Source organism: Chlamydotis macqueenii, chromosome 15, assembly GCF_036417535.1.
Source record: "Chlamydotis macqueenii isolate bChlMac1 chromosome 15, bChlMac1.mat, whole genome shotgun sequence".
In the NCBI taxonomy this organism is placed as follows: domain Eukaryota; kingdom Metazoa; phylum Chordata; class Aves; order Otidiformes; family Otididae; genus Chlamydotis; species Chlamydotis macqueenii.
Genome location: NC_141570.1, coordinates 10,658,074 through 10,685,605, shown reverse-complemented (window position 1 = coordinate 10,685,605; position 27,532 = coordinate 10,658,074). Strand labels below are relative to the sequence as shown.

At 39.7% G+C, this 27,532-nt stretch overlaps 1 protein-coding gene across 1 annotated transcript in view; it reads left to right on the top strand.

Annotated features, from left to right (window-relative positions):
• Positions 1–280: 280 nt before the first annotated feature.
• Positions 281–27,532, top strand: part of CPPED1 (calcineurin like phosphoesterase domain containing 1) — a 50,359-nt gene continuing 23,107 nt past the window's right edge. Inside the window, exons 1-2 of the mRNA XM_086759793.1 lie at positions 281–578; positions 11,438–11,656. Coding sequence (XP_086615919.1) covers positions 515–578; positions 11,438–11,656 — 283 coding nt within the window. The 5' untranslated portion in view covers positions 281–514. The remainder of the gene's footprint in view (positions 579–11,437; positions 11,657–27,532) is intronic.

Here is a 27,532-nt window from a genome sequence, read left to right as displayed (position 1 = left end):
TACATCCCTTCACGGTACAGAGGAAGACTGCCAATGCTTTTGGATGACATCGGTTTACTTCAGTTTGCAGGTCAGGAAAAAGTAGAAAATTAAGGAAATGTATAACTTTAAAAATTATTTATTTAAAAGCTTGTGTGCATCTTTAGAGCAGGTTCCACACCCTGCGGCTGCGCTCTCCCCCGCACACACCTCAGGCCAGCCACCCCGCCCGCGGCTGCCATGTCGCCGCGCCGCCCCCACCGGCCCCCTGAACATGGCGGCGCCGGAGAGCCACCCTGCAGCAGCCCCCCACCTCCCGGGGCCGTGCCCCCGCCTCTCCCCAGGGCAGCCGCTCCCTCCGTAGCTTCCCGACCGCACTCCCTGCCAGCCGCCCTGTGCAGGTCCACCTCCGCGTCTCGGCGGGGCTTCTCCCGCCCGCGCCCAGGCACCGCCCCCGGCGGAGGCGGTGCCGCCCCCTCGCCGGCACAGGGGCAGGCGGCGGTTCTCGGCAGCGGCCACACGGCGGGCGGGAACCATGGCAGCGGAGGGGGACGCGTTTCTGAGAGCCCGGGACAGGACTCTGACCGCCTTCCGCCAAGGTACGCTTCGTGGGGCCCGCGTCGAAGCGGGAGCGCTTGACGGAACCTCGGCATAGGGCTGCGGGTTCCGGCGGGCTCTCTTCCCCGCCGCGCAGCCGGGCGGGTGGTGCGGGAGGGGCGTGCGGAGGGGAGGCCCGGACCTTTACCCGCCGGCAGCGGGAGGAGCGCGCTTGCCGCCGGGGAGGGGGAGGCGTAGGGCGGGCGCTCGGAGGAACAGGGACAGGGCCCTGGACCGTCTGCTGGCGGCAGGACGCCCGTGGTAGGGAGCCCCGTGCTCGGGGGAGCAGGCGGCACTCGCCGTGCAGCTGCCGGGCGATGGGAGCTCGGCTGGACGCGGGGCTGTGGCAGCCCGCTGCCCCCCTGCCGTGCGGGGCGCGCCTGCAGCCTCACGAGTTCGTTACCGCGTTGACTGGAGAGCAGAGGGGCGGGGAAGCCTTTACCCCGCGGCCCTGCCCGCCGCCCGTCCGCAGCGTGGCTGGCTGTGGCTCCTGTGAACGAGATGCCAGCAGTGTCCAACACCAGATCCGTTTTAAAATGCTCATCAGTGCTGCTGAACCTGATCTCCGTAGCTTGTGAAACTGTAGGTGCCAGCACTATACTCTTATGTGTTTGTACATATCGGAGTGACTTAATAGGTTACAGGTAGCTCGTTGTTTACATTACTCGAATGAAAGGCAGGCATACCATAACGGATGCAACTAGATGAGATCCTGGTGTCTTCAAGGTGCTTCAGCTTCTCTCTGGGTGGAGGTCAGCAGCTAGTTCCTCCCCTGGCACTTCTACACTGTGTAGGGACAGCACTGTTAAGCCCCTTGAGTGGTGGTGCCTAAGTCAGCTCCATAGGAGACATGCTTCTAGACTTACCTCCTCCCAGGTGACCAAGGTAGTGAGGCCACTGCCAAGCCAAAGGTGGCAGCCACCTGCTGACTGCCGGTTCCTGTCTTGTGGCTGGACCAACAGAGGAGTATGTTGAATATCTATGTGTATCTCGCTTGTTTGTAAAATTCTCGCAAGGATGGAGGTTCTGCAGTGTGCCTAGATTTTTCAGGCATGTAACTAGCTCTGTGTTAAGAAATCTTTTCCTTTTGACAAATGTGGAAGGTATTTTATTTCCTTGTTTATAAATTACAAATGGTGTTGGTTTGGTGAGGTGGACAAGGCTATTCAATCCCAACAACTTTGTGGTATATTCTTTGGTTTCACTGGAAATATTTGATTTGCTTGTTGCCAAATAAAGAAAAATCGCCAACTCTGAACATGTGAAGTATATGTATACAGTCATTCTGGCAACCTATTAATTGCAGATGGTGTGGTTGGTTTGGAACAGAATGCCTAGCATTTGTTGAGGGGACAGATGGCAGACAAGCTATCTAGTCTTATCAACTGTATAGTGGAATTGTAACAAGAAGTGTTCAACAGTAGTGTAAAAATTCCTGAACAAAAGCTTTATTTAAGTATTCCTTGAAAATTGCCTTAAAAATGGAAGAAAAATTATTTCGCGATCTGTTTTCCAAGTGTGTTTCTTTCTCCTGAAGTGACCTTGTTTGTTATTCTTTAAATATTAATTAAGACTTACGAACTTGTTGTTTTTAATCTTGTTCAGAACTTTAGGCTATCATAGTCCAGCGACCATCTCCGAGTACAATGTTTCTTTGTAAATAATTTACTTAACTCTTAAGAGGCTAAAGTTCAACACCAACTTTTAATAACTTAATGAGTGGGGGGAAAAAAAAACAGAACCAAGGACTGATAAAACTGAGGCAAAGTTTCTGCAGTTTAAGATGCAAATCAGTTATCTGTGTTTTGTTATTTTCCTCAGTCTTTAGGCTTCAGTCCTTCTGTTAGAACAGGTAGCTACACAAAACATTTACTACCACTGCTATGGCTTGGCAGACTGTTTCCTTTTAAAATCTGAGAGTCACCACTGAGAGCTTAACTTCCTTTCTCTCTTACTACCCTTTCTGTAAAATCGCTTGTCCACTTCCTCTTCCCTAGTATTATTTGTTCAGTCTGCTTTCACATAATGTGGAGGTTATACCTGTAACCTGCTATAATCTAGCCTTGGTATGTGACGTGTGACTTAGAAGCTCAAGGTTGGGGACCTAAATTATCCATGTAGTCAGTGGAGCGTAGTAGCAAACAGTGCATAAATACCCTACTTTACTGCCAAGAGATCTCTGTGTGCTTTGGCTTTACTTTTTTTAATATATTGTCTGTCTTTTCTGTCCATGGGAAATTATGCTTCAGATGTCTACTGCTTTTATTAGTATTTTCTTGAAGGAACAGGACCATATGTTTGGGTAAATTCTGTCTTCAGCACTTCTCAAAAAAAAAAAAGTTGTGGGATTTTTTGTTTTGGTTTGGGGTTTTGTTTGTCCCAAGTGTGCCAGTAGCATGCTGTGCAAAGAATTTATCTCAAAATTCGTAGAGCGCTTTTTTTCAGGTAACTAAACAAGTGATAGTACCATCAGCTTAACTGATTGAGAAACGTCTCTGTTTTGAACCTGTCTTTTGCTAGTGTTAGCTGATGGTTCCAAAACCTTCATCTGGAAAAGACAGATAACCAGCATTGCATACTCATATTCTCAGTTCTACATGTGATTTTATGTTCCTCTGTCATGCCTTCCTCACCAATTTTTTGCAAACTCTTCATTCAGTTGCTTCTCGTATATTTTTTTTTTTTATTTTGCTCTATTCCTTTCCTATCTCTGCTTTTTTGCCATTACTTAATGTTGGGGTGACTTTTATTGTAGCATTTACTAGAACTATCATTATTTATATGGTGTTTTTCCTATGTGCTCTATCCTGTACTTTTTTTACATTGAAGTTCATCAGCTTTCTTGAACAGTCGCTGTGTAATGAAGTCTGTCCCCAGTTCTTCACAGTTGGGCCTTATTTTCATACTGCCAAATGGCTTAGTTTTGGCAAATTTAACTTCTTTGCTATTCAGTTGCTGTTACAGATTATTTTGAATTTGTTGAACAGTATAGGTCCCCGTACAGATTCAGATGCTGGTGGCCCCTGTGACTGGGGACACAGCTGGGGTAGGTTACCAATTAGCCCCCAGCTGGGACCGGTTACCCAAATGAGCCCCAGGGCTGCTCCACACCCTGTGACCCCCTGCTCAGGGTATAAAGTGGGGAGGGGGCTGAGGGGAGGTTCCTGCTGCTGGGGAGGGAGCTGGGCATCAGGATCCGTGGTGAGCTGTTGTACTGTAAGTTACCTGCTTCAGTGTTTGCTGTTATTAGAGGTTTTGTTTGTTTGTTTTCCATCTGGTTTGTTTTCTTCTGTTGTTCCCTTAAACTTCTTTTTTTTAATCTCAACCCACAAGTTTTGCCTTCTTTTCTTTACCAGTTCTCCTCCCCGTCCCACTGAAGGTTGGGGGTGTGAGCGAGAGACTGCGTAGCTTGGTCCCGAGCAGGGATAAACTACGACAGCGTGTCAGGACTTACTTTCATATTTCAAGACAGCTTGGTTTCCTTAGGAGTCTTTGGTGAGTAACTGTCAGATATCTCTTGGAGATTCAAGTAGATGGTATCAAGTGGATTTCTTTTGACCGTATAAAAGCTGTCAGTTACTCTTTCTGAAGAATCAGTAAGTGCAGTGTTACAGTTTCCATTAACTTGCCTGCACAGATGCCAGTTTTGCAGTCAGTAGTTACCAGATTGCTCAGGAAACCCTTTTAAATGTAGGTGTGATACTGGCCATCTTCCAGCTCCTCTGGTGCAGAGGCAGTTTTGAGCAAGAGGTAACTCCCAAGGGGTTAGCTCTTTTTTACTTTTGAGTTGTTCTGTGGCATCAACAGAATCTGAGTGGTTTGTTACTGTTTGTGTCTATTTGCTGCATCACCTACTGGTATTTGTATTTGAGACAGATCTGATGCACTGTTTGTAAGGAAGAATCCTGGCATTAGGTCTTCACAAGTTACTCCACAATAAAAATAGATACAAAAATTTACATTGTTTTTCTGCTCTACCTTTATCTTTGGGTGCATCTTGCATGTCTGGAACATCTCTTGGCCTTAGCGAGTGTCTGACAGGCTACCTGCTCTTAATGCATCTAAAAAGGGCTTTATTAGTTTTCAGATTTATGCTGTTTCAAATTGTTCTTCACTTTCTTTTTTAGCTTGACTTCTTGGACTTTTGTATCTAACCTTCTAGTGTATAAAATTGTTCCTGTTTTCTTTATTTTGAAGGATGCTGTACTGCTCTTACTAGCATCCTTATGGCTGCTGTTTGTTGTTTAGTCAGTTTGGGTTCTTTTTGTTTTTGTTTTGGTTTTTTTTTTTAATTTTTCGTAAATGCTGTGCATGTGGACTGAGCCTCTGAGATAGTGTTTTTGAATACTTTCCATGCTGCCTTCAAGGATTTTTGCACTTTTTAAAAGCATAATTACATAGAATTCTCCTTCCTTTGAAATTAAGTACAACCGTGGTTGATTTCTTATTTTTTCATGCTTTCACATGAGTTTTGGATCTTGACACACTATGATTACTGTTCTAGAGCTCTTCAACAGTAGTATTTTTGAGCACTGATTAGAACTGCATCCCAGCTAGCATATTCCATTCCCAATACTGTCTCCAACTCTCAAATGAATTAGGCAAATTTTTATGTGGGTTTTGAGCAACTTTCTGTGACTTCACCTTGTCATTATGCAAGCCACCCCCCTTCACACCTACAGTTTTGGGCTGTAAAGTTTCTGTAATAAGTTTACATGTTAAACTTGGGGGTGGGCATAAAGGCATGACTACACTTTTAGCATTCTGTAGCCCTCTGTACAGATAAACTGTATCTGAGGGAACATTTCCTACCTTGATAGATATCCAAGAAGTTTAAAAGTATATCTTTTAAAAATAGTAGCCCTGATTAATTTATTCGAGAAACTAAATTCTGTCGGTTAGTGTTTTTACTGACATTATCTCTGTAGTTTAGGCTCACTGTACATAATTTCTACACTAATTACTCTTTTAAAGTGTTTTATTTTCTCTCTGAAACACGTATTTTGATTCCTATTTTGAAGGGTTTTTTTCCCTGATGCATAAAATTGCACCTTCCATAACAGGTTGCCTTGGTCATTCAGCAGGACCCTCAATAGTCGTATCTTTGGTAGTGTTTCAGGTACACATGGAAAGTACAGCTGAAAGGAATGCATATTTAATTAGATTGGAATATTTTGTATTTGAACATACAACAATGATGGTGGTTTTGAACCATAATTATTGATAATGTTTGAATATTAAACAAGGAATTATTAAGGATGTAGTGCAAGTCCTTTATTGTTTTTCAAGCTATTCCAGCACTGAGAGGGATGAAAACAAATTCCTTTAAAGGTAAACTGCAAAACAATTGCAAGGGAAAAGTTTTTGTGTTTTGTATTGTTTATGATATATAAGTACTGTCTTTACTTAAGATGTTCCAGTTTAATTCCTGCCTGTAGCTTCTTTAGAAAACCAAGGTTGTGCTTCTTGTTCAGTTTTGCCTAGAAAAAGAGTCACAGGCAGATTTCATAGGCAGAGACTATAGGGTAGGGAACCGTGTACCTATTTCTGCTGTTTTGTGATCTTTCAGAGAAGTGAAATTAATTCGTCTGGCAAACTCAACATGAGAATGAGGGTGTTTTTCATGTTTATCACTGCCTACGTTACACTGAGCAAGCAGGCATGTGTCCATGTCCATTCTCCTCTGATACAATAGTGTCTATAGACAGACCATGGACAGAAGTAATTTTTCGTAAGTAAATTGCTTCCATGAAATGCCATAGAGTGTAGAGGAACAAGAAAACCAATGTACTGTTGAAGCCAACCAATGTACTTTTAAAAAAAATCCCACCAGGGAAATGCTAGAAACCCCACCAGAACTGTGTGGCTGACAGGCCAGCTTCCAGTGGTTTATATGAGCAATCTCTATATATGTGTGTTTGTGATCCTTGGAGAGGGGGGAAGAAAAGGGAGGAGAAATTAGGAAGAGCAAAAGCGGAAGAAATAAAGGCATGGAAAGATATTAGGTATTGTTCTCTAGAAATGGTGAGCTTCAGCTTAAATCCCACTTAGGTCCTTGAAGTGTCTTTTTGTGGATGATCATAATACGTGGCTGAGGTTTTCTCTTGTGAATTGCTACTGACTACTTTGGCCCTTCACAGAATTAATCCTTAGATAAAATTAGAGGCTGGCACCATTTTTCAGCCTATGCTACTAAAAATACATTGCATTGATCCTCTCTCCGTACTTTGGCATGCATGTGAGCAGAAAAAGAGTGGGAAGCTACTGAAACTGAGGCATAACAGCGTGTTCTGCAGTTAGACTTTTTCTGTGGTGATCAACTGTGCAGCTCTTAAGGAGGCTTGGGACCAAAATGGATTTGTAATAGGAGTTTTGTATGGCTCCATGTGAAGAGCAACTCCACAGACATTATTTGTCCTTCAGAAATGGAAACTGTACATACATCGATTATCCGAGAAATCTGCTGACGCATTTGTGTTTTCTTATTGCTGCGGTAAATTCAGAAAGTTGTGAACAGCCTCTATGCTCATAGGGATGAAGGGCCTATTTGCAGGAATTCTCAGCTCTGTTCAATTTTGCAAAGCAAGGGAGAAGGCCAGAAAAAATTGTTTATTAATTGAATATTAATCTGTTGCTTTAGCTAGCATGCACTTTGTCTAATACAACTACATAGCTCATCTAAAGGCTTGAAAATTGAAACTCCTAGTAGGAAGGATGCCTTTGATCTCATTCCTATTAGAGTTGTTGCTTGCTGTGTTTGAAGGGAAGAAAACAACTGTACATGCTATTTAATTGAAATGTTATGGAGTAACATCTAGGACCTGGATCATGACTAGATGATCACTGTAAAAACAGCTGTTCCCCCTCCCACCACTTGTGCCTAATGCTGCTTGTTACTAACCCTCTGCCAGACTTTGGCATTCCCCTAGCATAGCAACAGAGCGATTTGTCTGAGCACTCTTCTTGTGATTCAGTGCAAAATCTAAAAAAAATAGTTCAAACAACTTTTTGTGTTGCCTGACTTATGCTTAAGCAGACAAGGTTCATTTGTGTGGCCTACAGTAGCTGTGCTGCTTGAGGGTGCTAACAAGCAGCTGGTGGGGAGAGAAGTAGGGTACAGAATTTTGTTAATAAGTATCTGAACACAGTCCATAGATAAAGCATTTAATTGTTAGGCAGAAGACTTCTGGATCCATCTATGGCAGCGGAAGATACTTTAACATTGTTTCTCGTTGCCTACCCTCTTGTCATATTCGTCTGCTGAAAGAGCACTTGTGCAGGTGTGCTCCTGAAGTTCTAGGCAAAATTAGCCAAATTGCACTAGTTGCAACACTTTGAACTTTGGACTGATGTTATGCCTTGCACAGATGAGGAAAAACTTACATGAACTCCTCTACAGACAGACCAGTGAGGGCAATGAAGAGTTATTTCCTGGATGAACTGAATTCGGAACAGGCTTAAGAGTTGGTGCAGAAGTGCCGTTGTACCAATACAATTCTCTTAATGATATTGTGCTTTTATTTATAGAGCTTTATAGTAATTGAAACACACTCCTGATAAACAGAAACTTCAGTTGTCAGTTTAAACTGAGTGTCCATATATTATTTTGTTCCCATATATTCTTTTTTTTCATGGGGAACAAAATCGGTACGTACTAAACTAAATCAGTAAGTACCACTTGATAAGTAATAAGCTAACTGAATTTGTTTTAAGTACTAGGTTTATTTGTTTTTAAATAGGGTTTCTAGTTGGAGTGATCAAATAACAAGACAAAGGTAGAAATTATTTATTCAACCTTACTGTTATTTTTTGTAACTGTTTGATAAATTATCAAATACCACAAACATAGCTGTTGACTAAATTATTTGACTAAGACCAATTAATGAAACTAACATTTAAAGTAAATGTTATTTATGTAGCCCTGGTTCCTGGATCTTTTCTGTTGCCCCTGTTTCACTTTCTTAATTTTATCTTTCTTTCCTACAGCGGAATATAGCATATACCTCTGCATCATTTTCAGTTCCTTTCTCTTTCCACCTCCTATTTCTTTCCTTTTCTCCCTACTCTTCTTCACCTCCACCCCTGCATCTTCTGTTTCTCCTTTCTTCTGCCACTTCTTGATTCTGTCTGTGTACTGAACTTCTCTTTTCAGATTCATCTTATCAGTGTCTCTCTCTCTGCCTCACATGACCATCACTCACCCACTCAAACCAGAGCATCTGTGCAGTCTTGGAAACATTCAGGTACTTAAAATGTAGAGAGCTACTGTATCAGCATGAATATAAGGCAGGAAAAAAATATATTTTGTGAAACATATATTAGAATAACCCCCTGGTCCAGACTTGCAACCCGTTTTCCATCAGCTCTGCATGCTCTCTGACAGCGCATTATCTGCTTGCCAGACTTCTCTCTCTTCAGCATTATATGTGAAGCTCCTTGTAACCTGGGACCTCATCCAGTCCTGCTGCCTGTGCCAGCCAGCCTGCCTGACAGCTACCTGGCCCGCTGCAGGTGCTCAGCTGCCTTTGGCCACCAGACACCATCCCTGGAGCTCTGGAGAGGGAAACGCCTTATGTCCATAATTGAAACACAGTCTTGTAAAACAAAGACTATCTGTCTCTTCTAAGTATCTCCTGTAAAAATAAATACATATCTCTGTATTTTACTGAGGCTGCTATGGTAAAATTTACTGGCTTCAGATTAATCAATACAAACCAAGTGGATTTTGCTCAACATTGGTTATAAATACTGTCTACTGAGTTGCTGGAAGAAGGACAGGTGTTAAAAATCCTGCCACGTTGTTTAAAGATTTCAGCTTTTTTCCCATTTAATGAGTTTGAGGATTGTGCCACTCCTCCAAACCAAGTTGTTCTTTCAGACTTTCCCTGTTTTCATTTTTATTTTGTATAGGATTTCTGATGCAAGCTTCCTTAACTGTTTTTTGGGTTTTTTTTTTTTTGTTGGGGGTTTTTTTTGAGTTTTTGGTTTTTTTAATAGCTTTCCACTTGTAAAAACTTTAAGTTGATTCCTCTGCACAAACAGTGCCTTTGATGCAGCACGTAAGCTGTTTTTTGTGGAACTCATATTTTGCCATGCAAGACGTAAAATACAAACCTAAATTACTTTGTGTCATTCAGCTGATTCCATAAGGCTTCTATTGCAAACTCTTGGATAGATGGATCATTTCACTTCTCTGAATAAGTTTTGTAATTAAAAGCTAATGAATGGCTAAAAGTTTCTATAAAATATGTCATTATTATGTAGAACAAGGCAATGCTGGTATGAATTAACAGACCATGTTAAGAGACTATAAATAATTTTGTTTAGAAATTAAATGTTACTTTAACTAAAATGTAGAAGCTTCCATTTGGTGAAATGATCTGATGCCATAGCAACAGATGACAATTACAAGCAACTTTTGGGAGCTGGCTGCATTCCTTCTCCCCCACTCTACCCTATCCACATCCATGGTGCAAGAGATTAATTCTGACCTCTGTTTTCTAACCTTCCTTGAAAGAAACATACTCCCTTTCTTGCAACGTAAGAAGCTCCAGTTCTAGATCACTTGAAAGAAAACCAAAGGTTAATCCATGCTACTTGCTTATATACTGTTATTGGAAGATTAGTTTTGCCTCAAACTGTATTTCACATCAGACTGACATTATATGGGAGTCTATTATGGATTATATTTTAACTTGATATAATTTGCTGTATCTTTTGTTTTAGATTCAACTATAGATTGATGTAGTCAGTGAGGTTTTAACAATTTAAATGCTGTTTTAAAAAAAAAAAAACAATAACACTAAATTTATTAAGCCAAATACAGCTGTAAAAACTGAAATATTCACATTGCAAACGCATTTAGATAGCTGGAGAAACCACAGTGTATTCATGTTCGTACTTTAATTCCAACCCAAGATGTAAATCTAGGAAACAGGATACTCATTTTTGTTTTTAATTTGTAGCCAACTGTTGCTTTATTTGCCCAGTGTGGGTTTTTTGGTTTTGTTTTTGTTTTTTGTTTGTTTGTTTTTGTTTGGTTGTTTTTTTTTTTTTGTAATGTGCTTGTAGTCTTATGTATCACGGTTCTTTCTGTGGTACTTGTTATTATAGTATCAGAGAAACAAGTATACAAGAAAATAGTAGCAGTACAAATTCTGTTGTACCCTCTGTCTACACTTTCTCTACCAATGGAAATTTGTTTCTGAGTTCTCACCTTTTTATCATAGGTCTCGAGAGCTGTTGTGGCAGCTTTAAATTAGGATTTTAATTGTTACTGACAATTCTGATGTTGCTGTATTCTGTGTTTGCTAACCTTGGTCCTGTTGAGTGGTGTCAGTTCTAACTCCAAAGAATGTGCTACATCCAACTTCTCTCTAAATTATAAGAACAAAAAGCATTTAACGTCTTAATAATTTAAGGATAAGTCTACTGGAACCTTAAAATGTAAAATATGTTGTGTGTGTTTTAACTTGTGAATTAAAAAAGCAATAATTGGAATCTTAAAAGAATCCACTGAAATCTATCGTTATACACTTGTGCTATGTTGTCTTGTAATTTCCAGCAAGAAATTTGAAGAATTTGCTGAATTCTTCACCTACTTTTCCTCTAATCAGTCTATAACTACCATGTGATATATGTTAATGTTAATATACTTTCATTTATTGCAGCTACCCATTAGAGGAAAATTTTGTACTTTTGCCTTTATATTTGTTCTATACGAATGACTACAGAATTCTGTGCTTCCGTTAAAGCAACCTCAACTTACTTAGGTGAAGAGCAATCAATTTAATGATGCATGGGAACTTTCTATGTTTCCCTAGTGCTTAACTTTTTTTTTTTTTCTTCTTTTTCTTCTTAGATGATGAGTACCAATGGAAGGGGCCTTTCTACTTTATCCAAGGAGCAGATCCTCAGTTTGGACTGATGAAAGCTTGGGCAGTTGGAGACACTAACAATGGAGATGATGAATGGGGAGAAGAAATCAAATTAGCAGAGCAAGCGGTGCAGGCCATTAACAAATTAAACCCTAAACCCAAGTTCTTTGTGTTGTGCGGAGACCTTATCCATGGAATGCCAGGTAAGGCAATTAATAGTGTAGAATAGGGATTGTTACTCCATTTTCTCTATATTTCAGATTGGCAACAAGGCTAATTTAATTTTCTTGACTTCATAATACCCTTTCATAGCATTTGGTATGCTGCTGTTTGGGAAAAAAAGTGTGCTTTGTAGATGACTCTTGAGACATTATTCTGCTTTCTTCATCTGACTTCCTGTATCATTCACAGGCATGTTCTTTTGTTAGTTAGTTGTGGTTTTTTTTCAGAGGCAATTTTCTTTGAAATAAAAGTCCTAAGAAGACACATTAAAATTCTTTTTTTCTGAAAAAATTACTTTGAGAAGACAAACTCTAGCCATTGGGGAAAAACACCACCAAGAAAAGAACAAAAAATAGCTATGGTTTTTGAGTGTCTGAAGTGGATGAACCTCAGAATTTTCTGGCTTTCTAATGCTTAATAAATTCAACTGCTTCAATATTTAAATTCTTCAAATGTCAGCAAGTTCAGGTTTTAGCATTCTGTCCTGTTTGCTGTGGGACTCAGAGATCAGTCTGTTTCTGTGTACAGTCAGAGGAAGAACAACAGACCATCTAGAAAAATTACTTACAAAACTTGACAGTTCTAACTTTAAAACAGACTGGTATTATTTTTTATTTTAAGAGGATAAATACTCTTGGAAGTGAATGAAAAAGTGATGTTACCAGTTGACAGGTGGTCTCAAAAGCAGATCTAAGCACAGAGTCTTATATTTCTTAGCTTTAAGAAGCAGAGCTGAAGACAGCCTTAGTTATATGCTGACAGCACAACAATCCACGAAGTGAGCCTGCAGAGTCCAGCGTGCTTTATGCTACGCTCTGCTTTGCACTCCTCTTGTACCTGAGGTGGTGCATCCCAGCTCGTGTCCCGCAAAGTGGGTTTAAAAACCTTAGCTGTCAAATTGACAAGTCAAATTGATTGATATTATATAAAGGCTACAGACTTTCTATTGACCAGAGCGTGATTTTAGTGATAGAGTGGGAAAGTGTAAAAAACCAAAAGATTTCAGCTTGATAGAATCTACTGTGTAAAACCTCAGTAGCCTGATCATAGTGTAAAGCCTGCCATTATGCAATTTTGTTATTGGTTTATGTTCTTCCGTTAATTTTGGAAGTACAGGTTTGACCCAGAATCATAAAATAATCTCTTCCTAAAATAATCTGGCCTTTCTATAGCAGAGTTTTAATAAGCATTTTGATTGGGGCTTTTAATTTGTGTGTTCCAGACATGTTATCTTCAGTATCCCTTGTAAGAGGAAGAAAATTCAGGACAAATAATGGGTGTTCTACATCCTATTGAAAAGGATCTTTCACTCCCAAATTTCAATAATCCAGGAAGCTAAGTTAATTTCATTTTACCTGGATATTTTTCAAAGGCTTATAAAACAATGAAGAGATCTGAGTACTTTTGCCTGTATTGACTTTAAACAATATTATTCTAAGGCTTTTCTGTTGATTGAGAGTATGTGCCAACTACAGAGAGCCGGCAGTCTTCTGTCTTCTGGGTACTGAATGGCTAGATAAAATAAATAAGTCTTGTGTGTGGCAGGTTTTATAGGTTGGTTGGTTGTTTGTTTGTTTTCCTAGTAATGGATCTCTGTAGTCAGTATCATCCCTTTTATGAGTGTATGTTTCAGACTTCTGTAATATTTTAAATACAAACCTGTCAGGGTTTTGCAAAACATTATCATATATTCATTTCGCTAACAAACATGTAAAAGAAACTGAACAGATTGTACTGCTGAGATTACTTACATTGTGTGATGTATGTGCTGTGCGTTGTATAAATATTTGAAGCTGCTTAGTGCAATTTCCAAGAAACTGCAAGAAGGAGCAGTTCATTACTCAATGATCTTAAAGGGTCTTTTCCAGCCTAAATGGTGGCTCACTTGAGCCACCATATTTGAATTCGTCTAATAATTTCTTGTTGATTGAAAGTATGGTCCTTAATACTTTTTAAGCCTGTGTTAGCATGTAGTTATATAAAATAGTTGAGGAAATATACTAATAAAATAAATTTTAGAATATTCAACTGTGATAATTACTTCATTACTGTCATTGTATTTATACAAATGGCTTGCTGTGCTGTGAGGTGGTAAACATATAAGTACAATTTGACAATAAAATTTTACATATAAGTACAATTTTACAGTCACCCATTTGTCTTTCTATCTAAACTGATGAGAGAGAGAGGCATGAATCTACGGTGCAGATACTTGTGGATTAGCAGTCTTTGACTAGTTGCCTAAAAGGGCAGGGAGATGTGTGGTACAGCAAGGGAGACAGAAGTGTGGAATCAGAAAAATATTTCATAGAGATAAATCTAAATCTGTATTTTTAAAAGCATTTGAAACAACACTTTAGTTTAAACTGTATGAATGTCTATTTTTTAAGTGAAATAATAGTTTTTTCAAAGAATTTTTTCCTACCTTTTCCTCTAGCTTACTTAGCTTTTGGAATAGAAACTCCTTCAAAACACAAAAAGAGTTAAAGAAACTTAAAGAAAAATTGATTTAAAGACAACTGTTTTTAAAATATCTTATCAGGATACTTACTGACAATTTATTTAATTCGGCTTGTTAATAGCTTACTGCATGAGGCATTGCAAGACATTGGCATTAAGAAGCCAAGATGCTGGCCTTACAAGAACTTACCTGCTGCCATATTCTTTTATCAAAATAGAAATCATCTGATATTAGAAGTGAAACATTCCCTGTAGTGAAAGTTTTTTGAAAAATTGGAAGTACTGCAGTCACATTCTCAAGTTTTCTTCCACATTCCATGCTAAACTCTAGGGATTGAAGTTACTTCCTTCTCACAGAGGAATGAATTCTTGAATTTCTTCTCTTACATGGGTATGTGTTTGAACTGCTAGTGTATTTCTGCACCAGTTATGACTCAGATAAAAAGCAGAAGCCATTATATTTCACTGTTACATGGCACAAGTCTCTCTCCATTAATTCCAGTACTAATACTGTGCTTGAGATTTCATACTTGTTTAAATTAGAATCATTTAAATGGATTATGTAAAGTGAAGACACAATGAGATAAAAGCTGTCAACAACTGATTAAAATCTTCTAAACTTCTAGAAAGAGTTTAATTTCAAAATTGTAAGAGTAATATTAAAATTTGCCAGCACTTTCATTAGTTGTTAAAAGAAAAAATTGAAACTCTAAGAAGTCTTTTGGCAATACTACGTTGATGCAAAAGAGCAAATGGAGAATCTAAGAAATTTTGTAGCCAATAGCTTCTCAGATAATTTGGCTGTATAAACGTTTGCGGAATTGAAGACCAGTAGTAATATTTCTTTTCCTGGAGTAACTTTAAGTATTTTCACTGTTCTAGCCAAGGATGTTTAGACCTATGTTAGAAATAGCATGAGACAAGACATTAAGTTTAACAATTGCAAATTTGACTAGTATATGTATCTTATTTAATATCTCACATTGCCTTTTAAATCACTTTATATCAGCTATATTAAAACTGAAAACATGACGTTAATGACAGTGTATCACCGTTACTATTGCAGCATGGTTATCGAAGAAAGCTATGATCAAGTGAAGTTCTGCTGTATCAGCAGTCAATTCCTGTTAGGAGAAAGGGGGAAGAAAGCCCCCAGATCTTTCTCTCTTAATGCATTTTATCGTGGAGTACTAAGTGTAAAGTTTATTATGACTACTTTAAAGCATGCACTGTAGCAGTTTAGCTGAAGCAATATTGAAGCCTTTTGCAAAGGAACTCCAAGAAATTTCAGAATTCCAGCAGCTAGAAGTGATGAACAGAATCCTGATCAGCTGGGAAGCAATCAGGCACAGCTCTTGGAATCCATTACAGATGTAATGAAGTAATCAGTGCCAGTATCTTGGTATTTAGCTGCTGATTAAAAGTAGCTTGTACTCTGAATATTATTTTCAGAAGTTTTTCTTGATTACATAATCAAGAATAGGATATCTATTCCTGGCAACACTAATATTGTGGTACATAATCAAGAATTTTACGCAGTACCTTATAGTGCAACTGTGTTACTGCAAAGAATTTTTATAAACTTGATACTTACACCTAGATATGCCATGATAATGAAAGACTTGCTTCTGAAGACATTTGTTTGCATTAAGTAGTGTACCATAACTTAGTATGGCAAAAATGGTAATCTGCAAAATGCAAAATATTGTTGATTGGATAATGTGTTTGTTTCACTGCATTTAAAAAAAAAAATCTGGGAACTTATTTCTAGAAATGTTTTCTCATATGTGGAATGAGTGGATGATAACCTCCTGCAAGTGATAGAGGAGCCAACGAGGAGAGGTGCTACGCTGGACTTGGTTCTCACCAACAAGGAGAGGTTGGTAGGGAATGTGAAGCTTAAGGGCAGCCCTGGCTGCAGTGACCATGAGATGGTAGAGTTCAGGATCCTTAGAGCAGTGAGGAGGGCGTGCAGCAAGCTCTCTACTCTGGACTTCAGGAGAGCAGACTTTGACCTCTTCAGGGATCTGCTGGGCAAAGTGCCATGGGATAAAGCCCTGGAGAGAAGAGGAGCCTGGAAAAATTGATTGATATTCAAGGAGCACCTCTTCCAAGCTCAGGAGCGGTACATCCCAACAAAAAGGAAGTTGGGAAAAAATGCCAGGAGGCCTGCATGGATGAACAAGGAGCTTCTGAAACAACTGAAAAACAAAAATGAAGCCCATAAAGGGTGGAAGCAAGTACAGGTAGCCTGGGAAGATCAGAGAGGTGGTCTGAGCGGCCAGGGATCAGGTAAGGAAGGCTAAAGCCCTGACAGAATTAAATCTGTCCAGGGATGTCAAGAAAAACAAGAAAAGCTTCTATAGGTACGATGAGGATCAAAAGAAGACCAGGGAAAAGGTGGGTCCTCTCTGGAAGGAAACAGGAGACCTGGTTACCCAGAACATGGAGAAGGCTGAGGTGCTTAATGACTTTTGCCTCAATCTTTGCCGACAAGGGCTCTAGCCACATCACCCAAGTTGCAGAAGGCTAAAGCAGGGACTGGGAGAATGAAGAACTGCCCACTGTAGCAGAAGAGCAGGTTCAGGACCATCTAAGGAACCTGAAGGTGCATAAGTCTATGGAACCTGGTGAGATGCATCCACAGGTCCTGAGGGAACTGGCAGGTGAAGCTGCCAAGCTGCTGTCCATCATATTTGAGAAGTTGGGTCAGTCTAGTGAGGTTCCCGGTGACTGGAAAAGGGGAAACGTAACCCCAATTTTTAAAAAAGGAAACAAGGAAGACCCGGGGAACTACAGGCTGGTCAGTCTCACCTTTGTGCCTGGCAAGGTCACAGAGCAGATCCTCCTGGAAACCATGCTAAGGCACATGGGAGGTGACTGGTGACAGCCAACATGGCTTCACTAAGGGCAAGTCATGCCTCACTGATTTGGTGGCCTTCTATGATGGGGTTACAGCATCGGTGGACAAGGGAGAAGCAACTGACATCATCTACCTGGACTTGTGCAAAGCATTTGACACTGTCCTGTGTGACATCCTTCTTTCTAAACTGGAGAGATGTGGATTTGACAGACAGACTACTCGTGGATAGGGAACTGGCTGGATGGCTGCACTCGGAGAGTTGCAGTCAATTGCTTGATGTCCAAGTGGAGACTGGTGACAAGTGGCCTTCCTCAGGAGTTGGTACTGGGCCCAGCCCTGTTTAACATCTTTGTTTGCAACATGGACAGTGGGAGGGAGTGCACCCTCAGCAGGTTTGCCAACAACACCAGGCTGTGTGGTGCTGTCGATGCGCTAGAGGGAAGGGATGCCATCCAGAGGGACCTTGACAGGCTGGAGAGTGGGCCCTCATTGGCCCCTCTGTATCAAGAGGTTGTCCCAGACTCCTTCCTGGATTGGTCTCAGCAGATGTTGGGGGGTTAGTCTCTCCTGTGATCTGCAGAATTTTTCAGGTTGCTTATAGAAGACTTAATCCACTTCTTTGCCCCTCTTGAGTGGTCTGTAGCAAAACTCCGCTTTTAGTGGATGACCTCCTCTGATCCCAGCTCAAAAGCTCAACAAACCTGGTGTCTGTTCTGTAGAACAGCTCCCTCCACGTGTTGAGGGCAAACTCCCCTGCCTTCTCTCTTCCCTGACTTTCCTAAAGCGTTGTGCTTCCTTCTTCATCCCATACCTTGAGTGTAGATTGGTGTCCAAGGAAACAGCTTCTGCATTTCAACACCTTTCATTACAACAGCAGAAAATTCAGCTGTTTGCAGCCAAGGTCACTCTGCTGAAGCCATGGAGACTTGTGAAGCTGAGAATCTAGCAGCTATTTTTATGTGGCTGAAGTCCTTTGGAGGAAATTGTTTAAACTGCATTTTTTTTAATGATACTACTGCTGTCAGTAACTTGATAGACATCAGTTCTAGCCGGCAAAGTCCTTTATGTGATATAGCTTTAGACCAAATGTTTAATTATTTTTCATTAATTGCTCTGTTTACATGAGTCAAAGAACAAGACAGCAAGTCTCCTGCAAACTTAGTTCTGTCTGTAATAAAACATAGCTGTTTAGAGACTAAATGAACCGAGACTTGTCCAATAATGCGTATAATCAAAAAACTGATAGAACTTGATTAAGCTTGATCTGTTAGCAGTGTGATAATGGATCAGTGAGCAAGTAATGTTTATGCTTGCAGTTCTAGATTCATTTGTGTGTATATATTAGAAGAAATCAGAATCACTGGAATTGAGTATTATGGCACCTGAAGTACGCTGTGAATTCTTGCACTAGTTCCTTTAGTGAAGTGAAGGCATAATCTCTCTAATATACACATTTCCTGCCCAGGTGATTCGGTGCTATATCATCTGACATCGGCCTTTTCAGTCAATTAAGTCCAAGTAGTGAAATGTTTTTTTTTTCCTCTTCTACTTTTGTTTTATATTAGTAAATTGTTTAATTGAAGGCTTTCAAACTGTTATTTATAACACATTTCTGAAACATTTAATTTTGGTGAAGGAACCTTTAGCTCTGCTAAGGTGAGTGAAAGCAGCACCTGAGAGGTCAGAGCTGTGAGTGTTGTGCTCTACTTCAGAATTCCTTTGTTTTGCTGAGAGGTGGGAAGGAGGAGGATGCCCACATCATTTGCATCTGGTATTTCAAAGGTCTTTTCTCTGAAGGATCCAGTTGTTTTGGTTTTTTTAATATCCATTTGCAAAAAACAAGTCAACCTAGATAGGCTGTGTAAGTGATGGCAGGAGACTAAGACGTTGTACTTGAAATAAACTGAATTCTGATACAAGAATTCTGTTCTCTGCTCTTCTGACATGCCTAGTGAATTAATTATGATGGTACTTCTTCCTTTTTAATTAATATGCCTATACTTTCATTTCTCTCATTAGCTTCAGAAGCAATTGTCCATCGTGCTTTCTAGCTTCATCACAAGATAAGCAGTTGTGCCTATTAATGCTTTGTTATTCATTCCCAAGGTCTAGCGTTGTGGGGATTTTTGCATAGATTTTTATTCATTTTATAGCTGATAAAAATATTTAAGTGGTTATACTAATTTCAGACACTTTTAGTTAATTTTTTTTTTAAATTACTTTTCTTAGCTCTCTTGAATTGCTTGTGCTGCCTTCCCCCTCCTCTAAGGCAGAGGCTGTGGTGAGGGAGGGAAGCTGTAAGGAACTTTTTCCTGCTTGTTGGAGTTACAGATGCTTTGTGATGTTCGGATATCAGCAGTGGCAAGTTGGTACACCTGGTTCCAGGGGGGGTTGTTGCACGGGAAAGACCAAATTTCATTTGATGCGTTATATCTAACTGATACACATTGTTCTTACAGTGGCTTTTTCTGCTGTCCCAGAATATTGGCAATACTTGCAGTCTTTCCAGGATACTCAGTATTATTTCAAGTGGTTGCAGTGCTGTAGTAAAGGGGTCTGTGAGGAAGGACACAATCGCAATATGAATTTTGTATCCGCGCTACAGACAAGGTCTCATTAACTTCTTGTGCTCTAGTATTAAAAATGTTTCCTTAACAATAGATAGGTTTGCTATGTATATTTAGTATTTGCCTCGTAGAGTAAGCATTGTCCTTGTTTTCATATCCTAATACATAGATTTTTTGCATGTGTTCCTCCATTCACATGTATGCAGAAATATATTTCAAGTTTTTAAGTATCATGAATATGGTACACTGCAGTAAAAACAACCTAATAGGTTTTTTTTCTTCAGACACAAACTAGTTACTCCCTAATGAACAGAGGAGGTCGGAGGGAATTAAACTGGAGCTGATGAGTTTAAACAAAGCTGTCCTAGCCTGCATGGCATAGCAGAAGAAAACATAAGGAATTGTTGCCAACCATGACATAGGCATTGCATGTGCAGCGGGGTGTTTGAACTAGTCCGGTATCAAAAATTTAACTGTGCTCTTCAACAAAACAAATTTTACAATGTTTAAAATTATTTGTCTACAGAGCCTATTACTGGGTAGACCCAACTTCTGAACCTAATTTTGTCTGACTTTTTGGATAGTTGGATAGTTTTTGTTTAACCCACTAATGTCAACCAAAGCCTGGATGGTTCTCTATGGTAGGGTAACAACATGGAGTTGGTCAGAATATTGGTACCTTAAAGGACGAAAAAATGTACATACTTTTATAAATGTCTCTTTTGTAAATGGAACAAGCTAAAATATCTGATTAATAGTTTTAATGAGCTTTGCGGAGCTGCAGTCAACTCTGATAATGTTTTCTTTCTGCTCCTTGGTGTGCTTCCTGTCTCTTGCTTTCTCTGTTGGGCCGTAGTTGGATTGTAAGATCTTCCAGGATTGTCTCTGTTTCATATTTTCATGTTTTTACTGTGCTATGTAATGTATGTTTCAGGCTGTGAGTGCAACAAAAAGTGCCTGAAGTACTTCCAGACAGAAGGCAGGGACACACCTATGGAGCTGGATGGGGTTAGGCTGCCACTAAAGGAGATTGTTAGAGTCTGAACGTCTAAATTGCAGTTGAGGCAGCTCCTTTTTTTTTTTTTTTTTTTTTTCCTGTATTGTAAAATTTAAATGTGCTAAAAAGAATAGCAGTGTATCAACAACTGCTGTTTAATCCAACAGAGATCCACATGCTGAGGCAATGCAGAAGATAAATAGTCATATTTATAATACAACTTTAGGGACTCAACAGGAGGGAACAACTGTCTGCTGATCTTGATGCAGAAAGTGAATTGTGACATGCACTGATCTTCTGCAGAGAGATGGTACTCACACGTACAATTTTCCATAGTCTGTTCCATAGGTGCATTACAGTTGATTACAGGTGTAAATTGGCTGGTATCAATTGAAAATCCACAGTAAACCCCTAATCCTTTGGGAATGCCATTTCATACTTTCCTGTTGCTCAAAAGCTCTGAAATTTGTATAGAGGATATTAATTATCCTGGGCAATTATAGAACGGTCACATACGGGGCTGAATGCCACTGTTGCCCAGGAGCGCAGTCAGAAGGGTATTGCCATCTGCAGGCCACCAGCCAGCGTGCTGCAGGCTGGCTGCGGTGCCGCAGGCCTGGCCTGCTGGGCTTGTGGTCAGCTTGTTATGGAGCCTGCCATGTAAACTGGGGCTTGGGGCGGTGTGTGTTGTTACTGTGAATAGTTTAAACACGGGGTGACAGGAGAGGCCTTGACAATAGAGAGACAAGCTGAAAACAGAGGTGCCCAAACTATGAGCAGCTCACTCAGTCTGTTACTGGTCATTGAGGCAGTGCAGCTTTGAGAGCTGGAAAAAGACTGCTTTAAGCATAACAGGAGGGGGAAAAGCAGCCAAGTAGCAAGGCAGGGCACCTGCTGTAGCTGGGGAAAGCAGTGTCCTTGAGCACCGTGATGCATGTAGCGGTGAAAATGTGTGGTCTACCTAGAAAGTCTGGTATCCTGTAAAAAAACCTCATGAATTTGGGAGGGTGTTGTCGCTGTCACGGAATCACGGTGAGGTTGCTGGAGATGCAAGTGCACTCCCTGCTCCAGTGTCCCTCCCTATTTCTCTCTCCTTTTGCCTGCTCTCCCTCTTTGCTCCTACCATCATGTGCCCATGTCTGCTCAGTTGGGATTAGCAGCTGTCCTGCCCTCTGCCTTCTGCTTCCAGGGACCTCGACTCTTCTGGGACCTTCTCACCTGCCAGCCAGCTCCCCATGACTGCATACAGTGCTCTGTCTGTGTATGCAGCTCTGCATGGTTTTTTCCCCTACCAATTCTGCACGTTTCGCAAACACTCTTAACTTCTCTATAAAGCCTTAATAAAGTGTATCACCTCACCTCATTACAATTTTGGGCATCACTGTGTGCTTTATGTGAAAAGCGAAGCTATGTCTCCTGAAAATTTCCTTATGCTGTCTTCCATGCAAACAGTATTTTTTTCATACTATAATAAAGGCGATGGTAGGCACCAAGATTTTTAAAAGCAGGTGCCCAATATTGAGATTCTGAGTTCATATTTAGGCAGCAATTAAGGGACATGATTTTCAAATCAGCCCTTCTCTGTTTGACTTCTGCTTGACAATTTGATGATCAGGATACAAGATGAGCTGGGCATACTGGCTTTTATACAATCAGTACCTCTTATAAGTTCTGACACATAATGCTGTAGAGAGTGAAGTTATTTACGTTCAGAATAGACAGCTTCAGAGCTGAGGAACATCAGAGCTGATGGTTCTGGTGTCCAGACAGCGGTATGGCTTCATTTCTGTTTATAGTCTCTGCAATATTTGAAGGCATCGTCTCTCCTGAGAGAATTACTAACTGGATTACCTTGAGCCTCTTTCCTGTGCCCAAATTTCATGTGCAACTGCTGCAGTAGAGGGTATGTACGTTAAATATTGAGTTTGTTAACATGACTTCCTCCAAAAGTGTAGTTTTTATAGATACTAAATCTTAAAGCAGAGGCTGCAGCATATAATTACAAACACCTGCCTTGCAGGGCAACTCTCAGAAAACTCTTTAACTTGCTCAGTTTTCTAAATCAAAGGGAAAACACATACCACAGCGAATGTTCCTAGTCAGAGTGTTGGTGTTTAAAACCTATTGTACATGTTCTAAATTCTCTTACTTAAACAGTCTTCGGCTTGACCAGGAAAGGTCAGTGAGAGGTCGGTTTCAGTAAGAGCTGAAGTTGGTACCTCCCAGCAAGTCCTACCTGTCTTTCAGTTTTGGATCCACTAAAAAGGAACCTTGAAATAATACTGAGTTTCACAACTCTTACTATATTTGATAAAGTCCACAGTCATTTGCATGTATATGTTCTCGTCTTAGGAAATATTCCACGGATGTTTAATGTACAGACTTGTAAATTTGCAATTGTTTTGCAGTTGATTCAGCGTGATGTCCTTTCTAGGAAGCAGACTTCTGTACTTGTACTTTATTACATCAGATATGAACTAGCTTGTTCACATTTCAATAACTGAGTTGTTGGGAGATTTGGAGACTTACTGCTGGTGCGTTTTGCAGACAAGATGTGATATGAGTGTAATACTGAAATCTGCATGCAGATGTGCAAGCTGCCATTTATACGTTTGTGAACTGAATACATTTGAGAGAAATGTCAGGTCCCATACAAGTTCTTAATGTTGTATACAGCGAATCAGTAAGACATTCTACAAAGGAAAAAATGCCTGATAATGCTTAATATCTTTCTCAAAAAATTATTTAACCACAGTAAGTCTGGCTGTGAACTGCTTTTATTATTGCTTTTAAACTACCTTTAAATAACATATTTTGCTAAAACAAAGGAACGTTATTGTAGGAAAAAAAACTTGCCAAATAAAGTTAAGCTGCTCTGCTAGTCCTTAAAGGAAGCATGTCTGTAAGGAGATATTTCATCAAGTTTTAATTTTAACTAAAAATACAGTAGTTCTTAAAAAAAAAAAAAATGCCTTTCTCATCTAGAAGGCAAGAGCATGAATGCTGATATTTGATTTGTCCATATAACAAGCAGGTTAAAAAATGATGTCTTAAAATATGCTTCAAAAACGACTGTAAGCTGGTCATCTTTACTGTATTTGCTCTTTTTTATCATTTGAACTGGCTATTTGCTTTACTAACAAAAGCAAGTTTGTGTAGTTTTAACTCCCATCAGCCTGGCACAGCTGGGGAGGAGGCAGCTGTATTGTACTGTCACATGCGGTTTCAGCAGATTTGTGAGCTTAATCCCAATTCCTGAATCTTTGTCAGTGGAGATTTATAATAGAGCACAACGTAGGAGAGGCACAGGTTGACTTTTTAAGTGCAAGGTAGAAGCAGTGGCTTGGAAACATTTATACTGAATCAGACTATACGTGAAAGTCTTATTTGTTGAATTCAAGGTAATTTTTTATAAATATGGCACTGACTGAACAATGGGACTTTTTTGTGCTATCACCTGAAATAATCTGAGCAGTGTTTAAATATGACCTAATTTTGTGACAATGAGGTAGCTTAATCTAAATCAACTCGCTGCATCTATTGCTATTGCAGCCTATCAAAAACTTTATGCTTGGTAGGATGGAGCCCAAATAAAAAAAATTCTTGTCTATTTTCATCTCCAAACTCTATGCTAATGTTAGTTAATGATGTCTAAGAATCTGGGTAAGTTGCACATTATTTTTGAAACATCTGATAATACCTATTTCAAGAAACATCACTATGGTTGCATAAATAAACATTTCATAGTAATTATCTGATTCTAGTAAAACCTAATGGAGCATTCAAAGCCTCCAAACTGCTTAGTGTGAAATTTAATTTGCTCTAATCAGGCTAAGAGTAGGGAAGCATGAGAGATTCTCTGTGCATGTTTGACAATACGGTGCAGCCTCATATTGCAAAGAAACCACTGGGCCATCAGAAGCAAATATTTAATCTTCAGCAAGTAAATAGTTATTTGTATTTTAGACCATAATCTCTAGTCCAGTCCACAGTTGAAGTAAGGCAGCCTTTTGACAGTAAGTCTCCATATATAGAACCATATGAAAATCTTTGAGATGTAATTAATTATACATTTGTCTCAAATCATATAATTTTATCATATAAGTATCAGTACTAGATTCAATACTACTGCTGAAAATCTAATGCAAGGACTAGATACTATATATAAAAATATAAATGGAAGCATAGTTAGATTTTTCTCCATGTTCTAGTAAAAACATAATTTCTCAAAGTCCAATTATAATTTCTTTACTTGCTTCTTTCTCAGCCCATAAGGTTGCAGTTTAGCTTATCGTATTCTCAGCTTTAGCAATTCAACTCCTATCCATGAAGATTTGAAAATGTATACATGGAGTGGACATCCACAGTGAGTTATTTATTTGGCACATTGTACAGTAAATATATCTCCGTTAGAATCTTTGTTGCCTCCTTTGTTTTCTTGGAATTTGATTTGCTATATGTAAAGAGTAACTTCCACAAAGTCAGTGCTTTGGATTATGCAAGTATGGTCAGACGAGGTGATTAGAACTGTCTTTCTAGTTCAAAAGTGTTTACTTTTTAAAAGGTACATTCACAGGCTTTTCCATCCCTCTGAATTGTAAAGGATTTTACTCTTCTTCCTTGTACGTCAGTAGCAGAAGCTGTAGCCCACATAATTTTGACTCAGTTAATCAAGCTGAACCAAGTCTTTCCAAACCGCCAACTCTTACCTAGTCAACGGAGGGTAAGGTGGTTTTAATGGGAGGGAATTGTGCTAGCCACCCAGTTCCTATCTGTGGCTCCGAGCAAGCTGCCGTACCACTCTGACCATGCTGCGTCGCCTGTTTGTATTGTAAGCTCTTCTCTGAACACCCTGTAGGCAACATGAGTGTGGAACAGAGAGACAAACTGGCAAAAGATGATTTGGGCTACGAGAACATATTCTAAGGAATAAGTGGTTTGCCTGAACCGTTGACTCTGGCTGGTAGTAACTGCCTTCTCATTCTGCACTTGTTTTCATGGTAAAAATGTCTTTGTAAGAGTAGATAGGCCTTAGACATCAGGAAAAGTACCTCTAAATAACTGTACCCACTGATTGCAGGCGTTTCTCAGTTTAACAGTGAGGAGAATTTTGCTGGACTTAAGGCACTAGTGTTTCAAAGACTTGTTAGTCATATTGTAACTACTTAATATGAAACTGTAAATATGATGAAGGCCTCAAAAAGCTTTACAATTCTCACAGGTAGTAATTTGGAGGAAGTGTGAAAGATTAGTCTTGCTCTGTCTCTTAAAAACAAACAGTTATTAGAAACAAGACTTTCGTACCTTCAACTTGTTTTTATTAAGTTTGTTGTTGTAACTCCTGTAACATTGCGATTTATTTTTTTCCTGCTTGTGATGATTTCATCAGAAGAACAGACCCAAAGGTAGTGATGACCTATGCTCTGCATAGCTAGGAGATAAGTAAGGATAAGAGCAGCAGAGTTGTGCTTAAGTGAAGCATAATACTTATTTTCACAGCAGAAGGAGGGACAGTAAATGCCATGAATTAGGTTGTTCAGTGGGCACCTGTGCAGCGGGCACTCAGAAGAATGTTGGCATTTGCAGTCATTACAGTTAATGTCGCGCACCAAAACTCTAGGAGCAGCTGATTCCCTAATGGGCTTCCTCATTCACTTTTGGGGTTTTGTCATTGCTTTAGTGCAATAACTGTTAATTATTAGCTAAAACTGGAGTTAAATTTTCTTCTTGTTTCAATGCCCAAAGTTATAAAATAAATTTAATTTGTGTTTTCATGCAGGGAAGTTCTTTAGTGTGATCACTTCTTGTGTCTCAGGACAGATTATTTTGTTTCTAATGTACTGAAAAGCAGTCGCTTACAGCTGTAGACAAATGAGTATTTCAGTTCCCACTTTTCAGTGGCACTAATGAGATGAGATTCTTTGTAACTTAGACTAAGTAGTCAGTTTGTCCAGTAGTTAATATAGTCATATTTACATTCTTTTTAACTGTGTAATAATTTTTTTCACATCATAAAATTGTTTTCAGGCTATTTTAATATTAGAAATAGCCATGTCTAAAGAGAGAGGAGACATTTTAGCTATTACACAGAGTAAGCCATAAAAACCTATTTCAGAACATGACCATACTGAGTTTATTAAAATGTTATCAGCTTTTTCTTGCATGTAATTATTTGGAGTGATGCAGTGTGTTGCATGACTTCATTATGGCATATGCTAGAGGGGAACCTTCAAGTTTAAAATAAAAAAAAAAAACAAGAGTACAGACTAACAAGAGCGCCAGTAAGACAGAACTGCGTGGCCTGATAGATCTTTTCTTTCTGTGCCAGTGCCCTGTCTATTATCAGATTTTTGTAGCATTCTAGGAAAAATGAAGGTGAAGAAGAAGGCAAGGTGTTTTCTTCTAACTTCATGGACAATGAGAGAATCATTGCTTTTATGGAATGGTAACATGTAAAGGAATGAGAAGAGGATAGGAGTTTGGCCATGACAGTAAAGAGCAGTTGCACGTATTGATGAGATGGGGAGGGTTACGAAAGAAGGCAGCACAGAGCACAGCAAGGAATGGTGTCAGAGCTTTGGGGTGGGAAAGCTCCGTCTACATCAGTGCTCTGAGGGGATGCTGGGTTGCGTTCGCAAAGATCAGAGAAAACTGTGTATTTGAGATGTGACAAGATTTATAGCTCAGTTAAACTTTTATTTATGGCAGTGCATAAAAATTAGATGTGGTAAAGATGTAATTACAGAAGGAGCCTGTAAGATACTGCGTGATCCTTGTGATACTGTTGGTTTTGGGCCTGTGCTGTCTTCCAAGTGACAAGCGCGGCAGTGGGGCTGTTACTGGGTAGGGGGTCAGCTGAGAGGTGCCGAGACGGATGCTGTAGGATCGTAGCTGTAGCCCTGGTAAGGTGGAGCCAACAGCCAGGTATCCAAAACAACAGCAGAGATGAAAGGCAATCCTGTTTTGAACA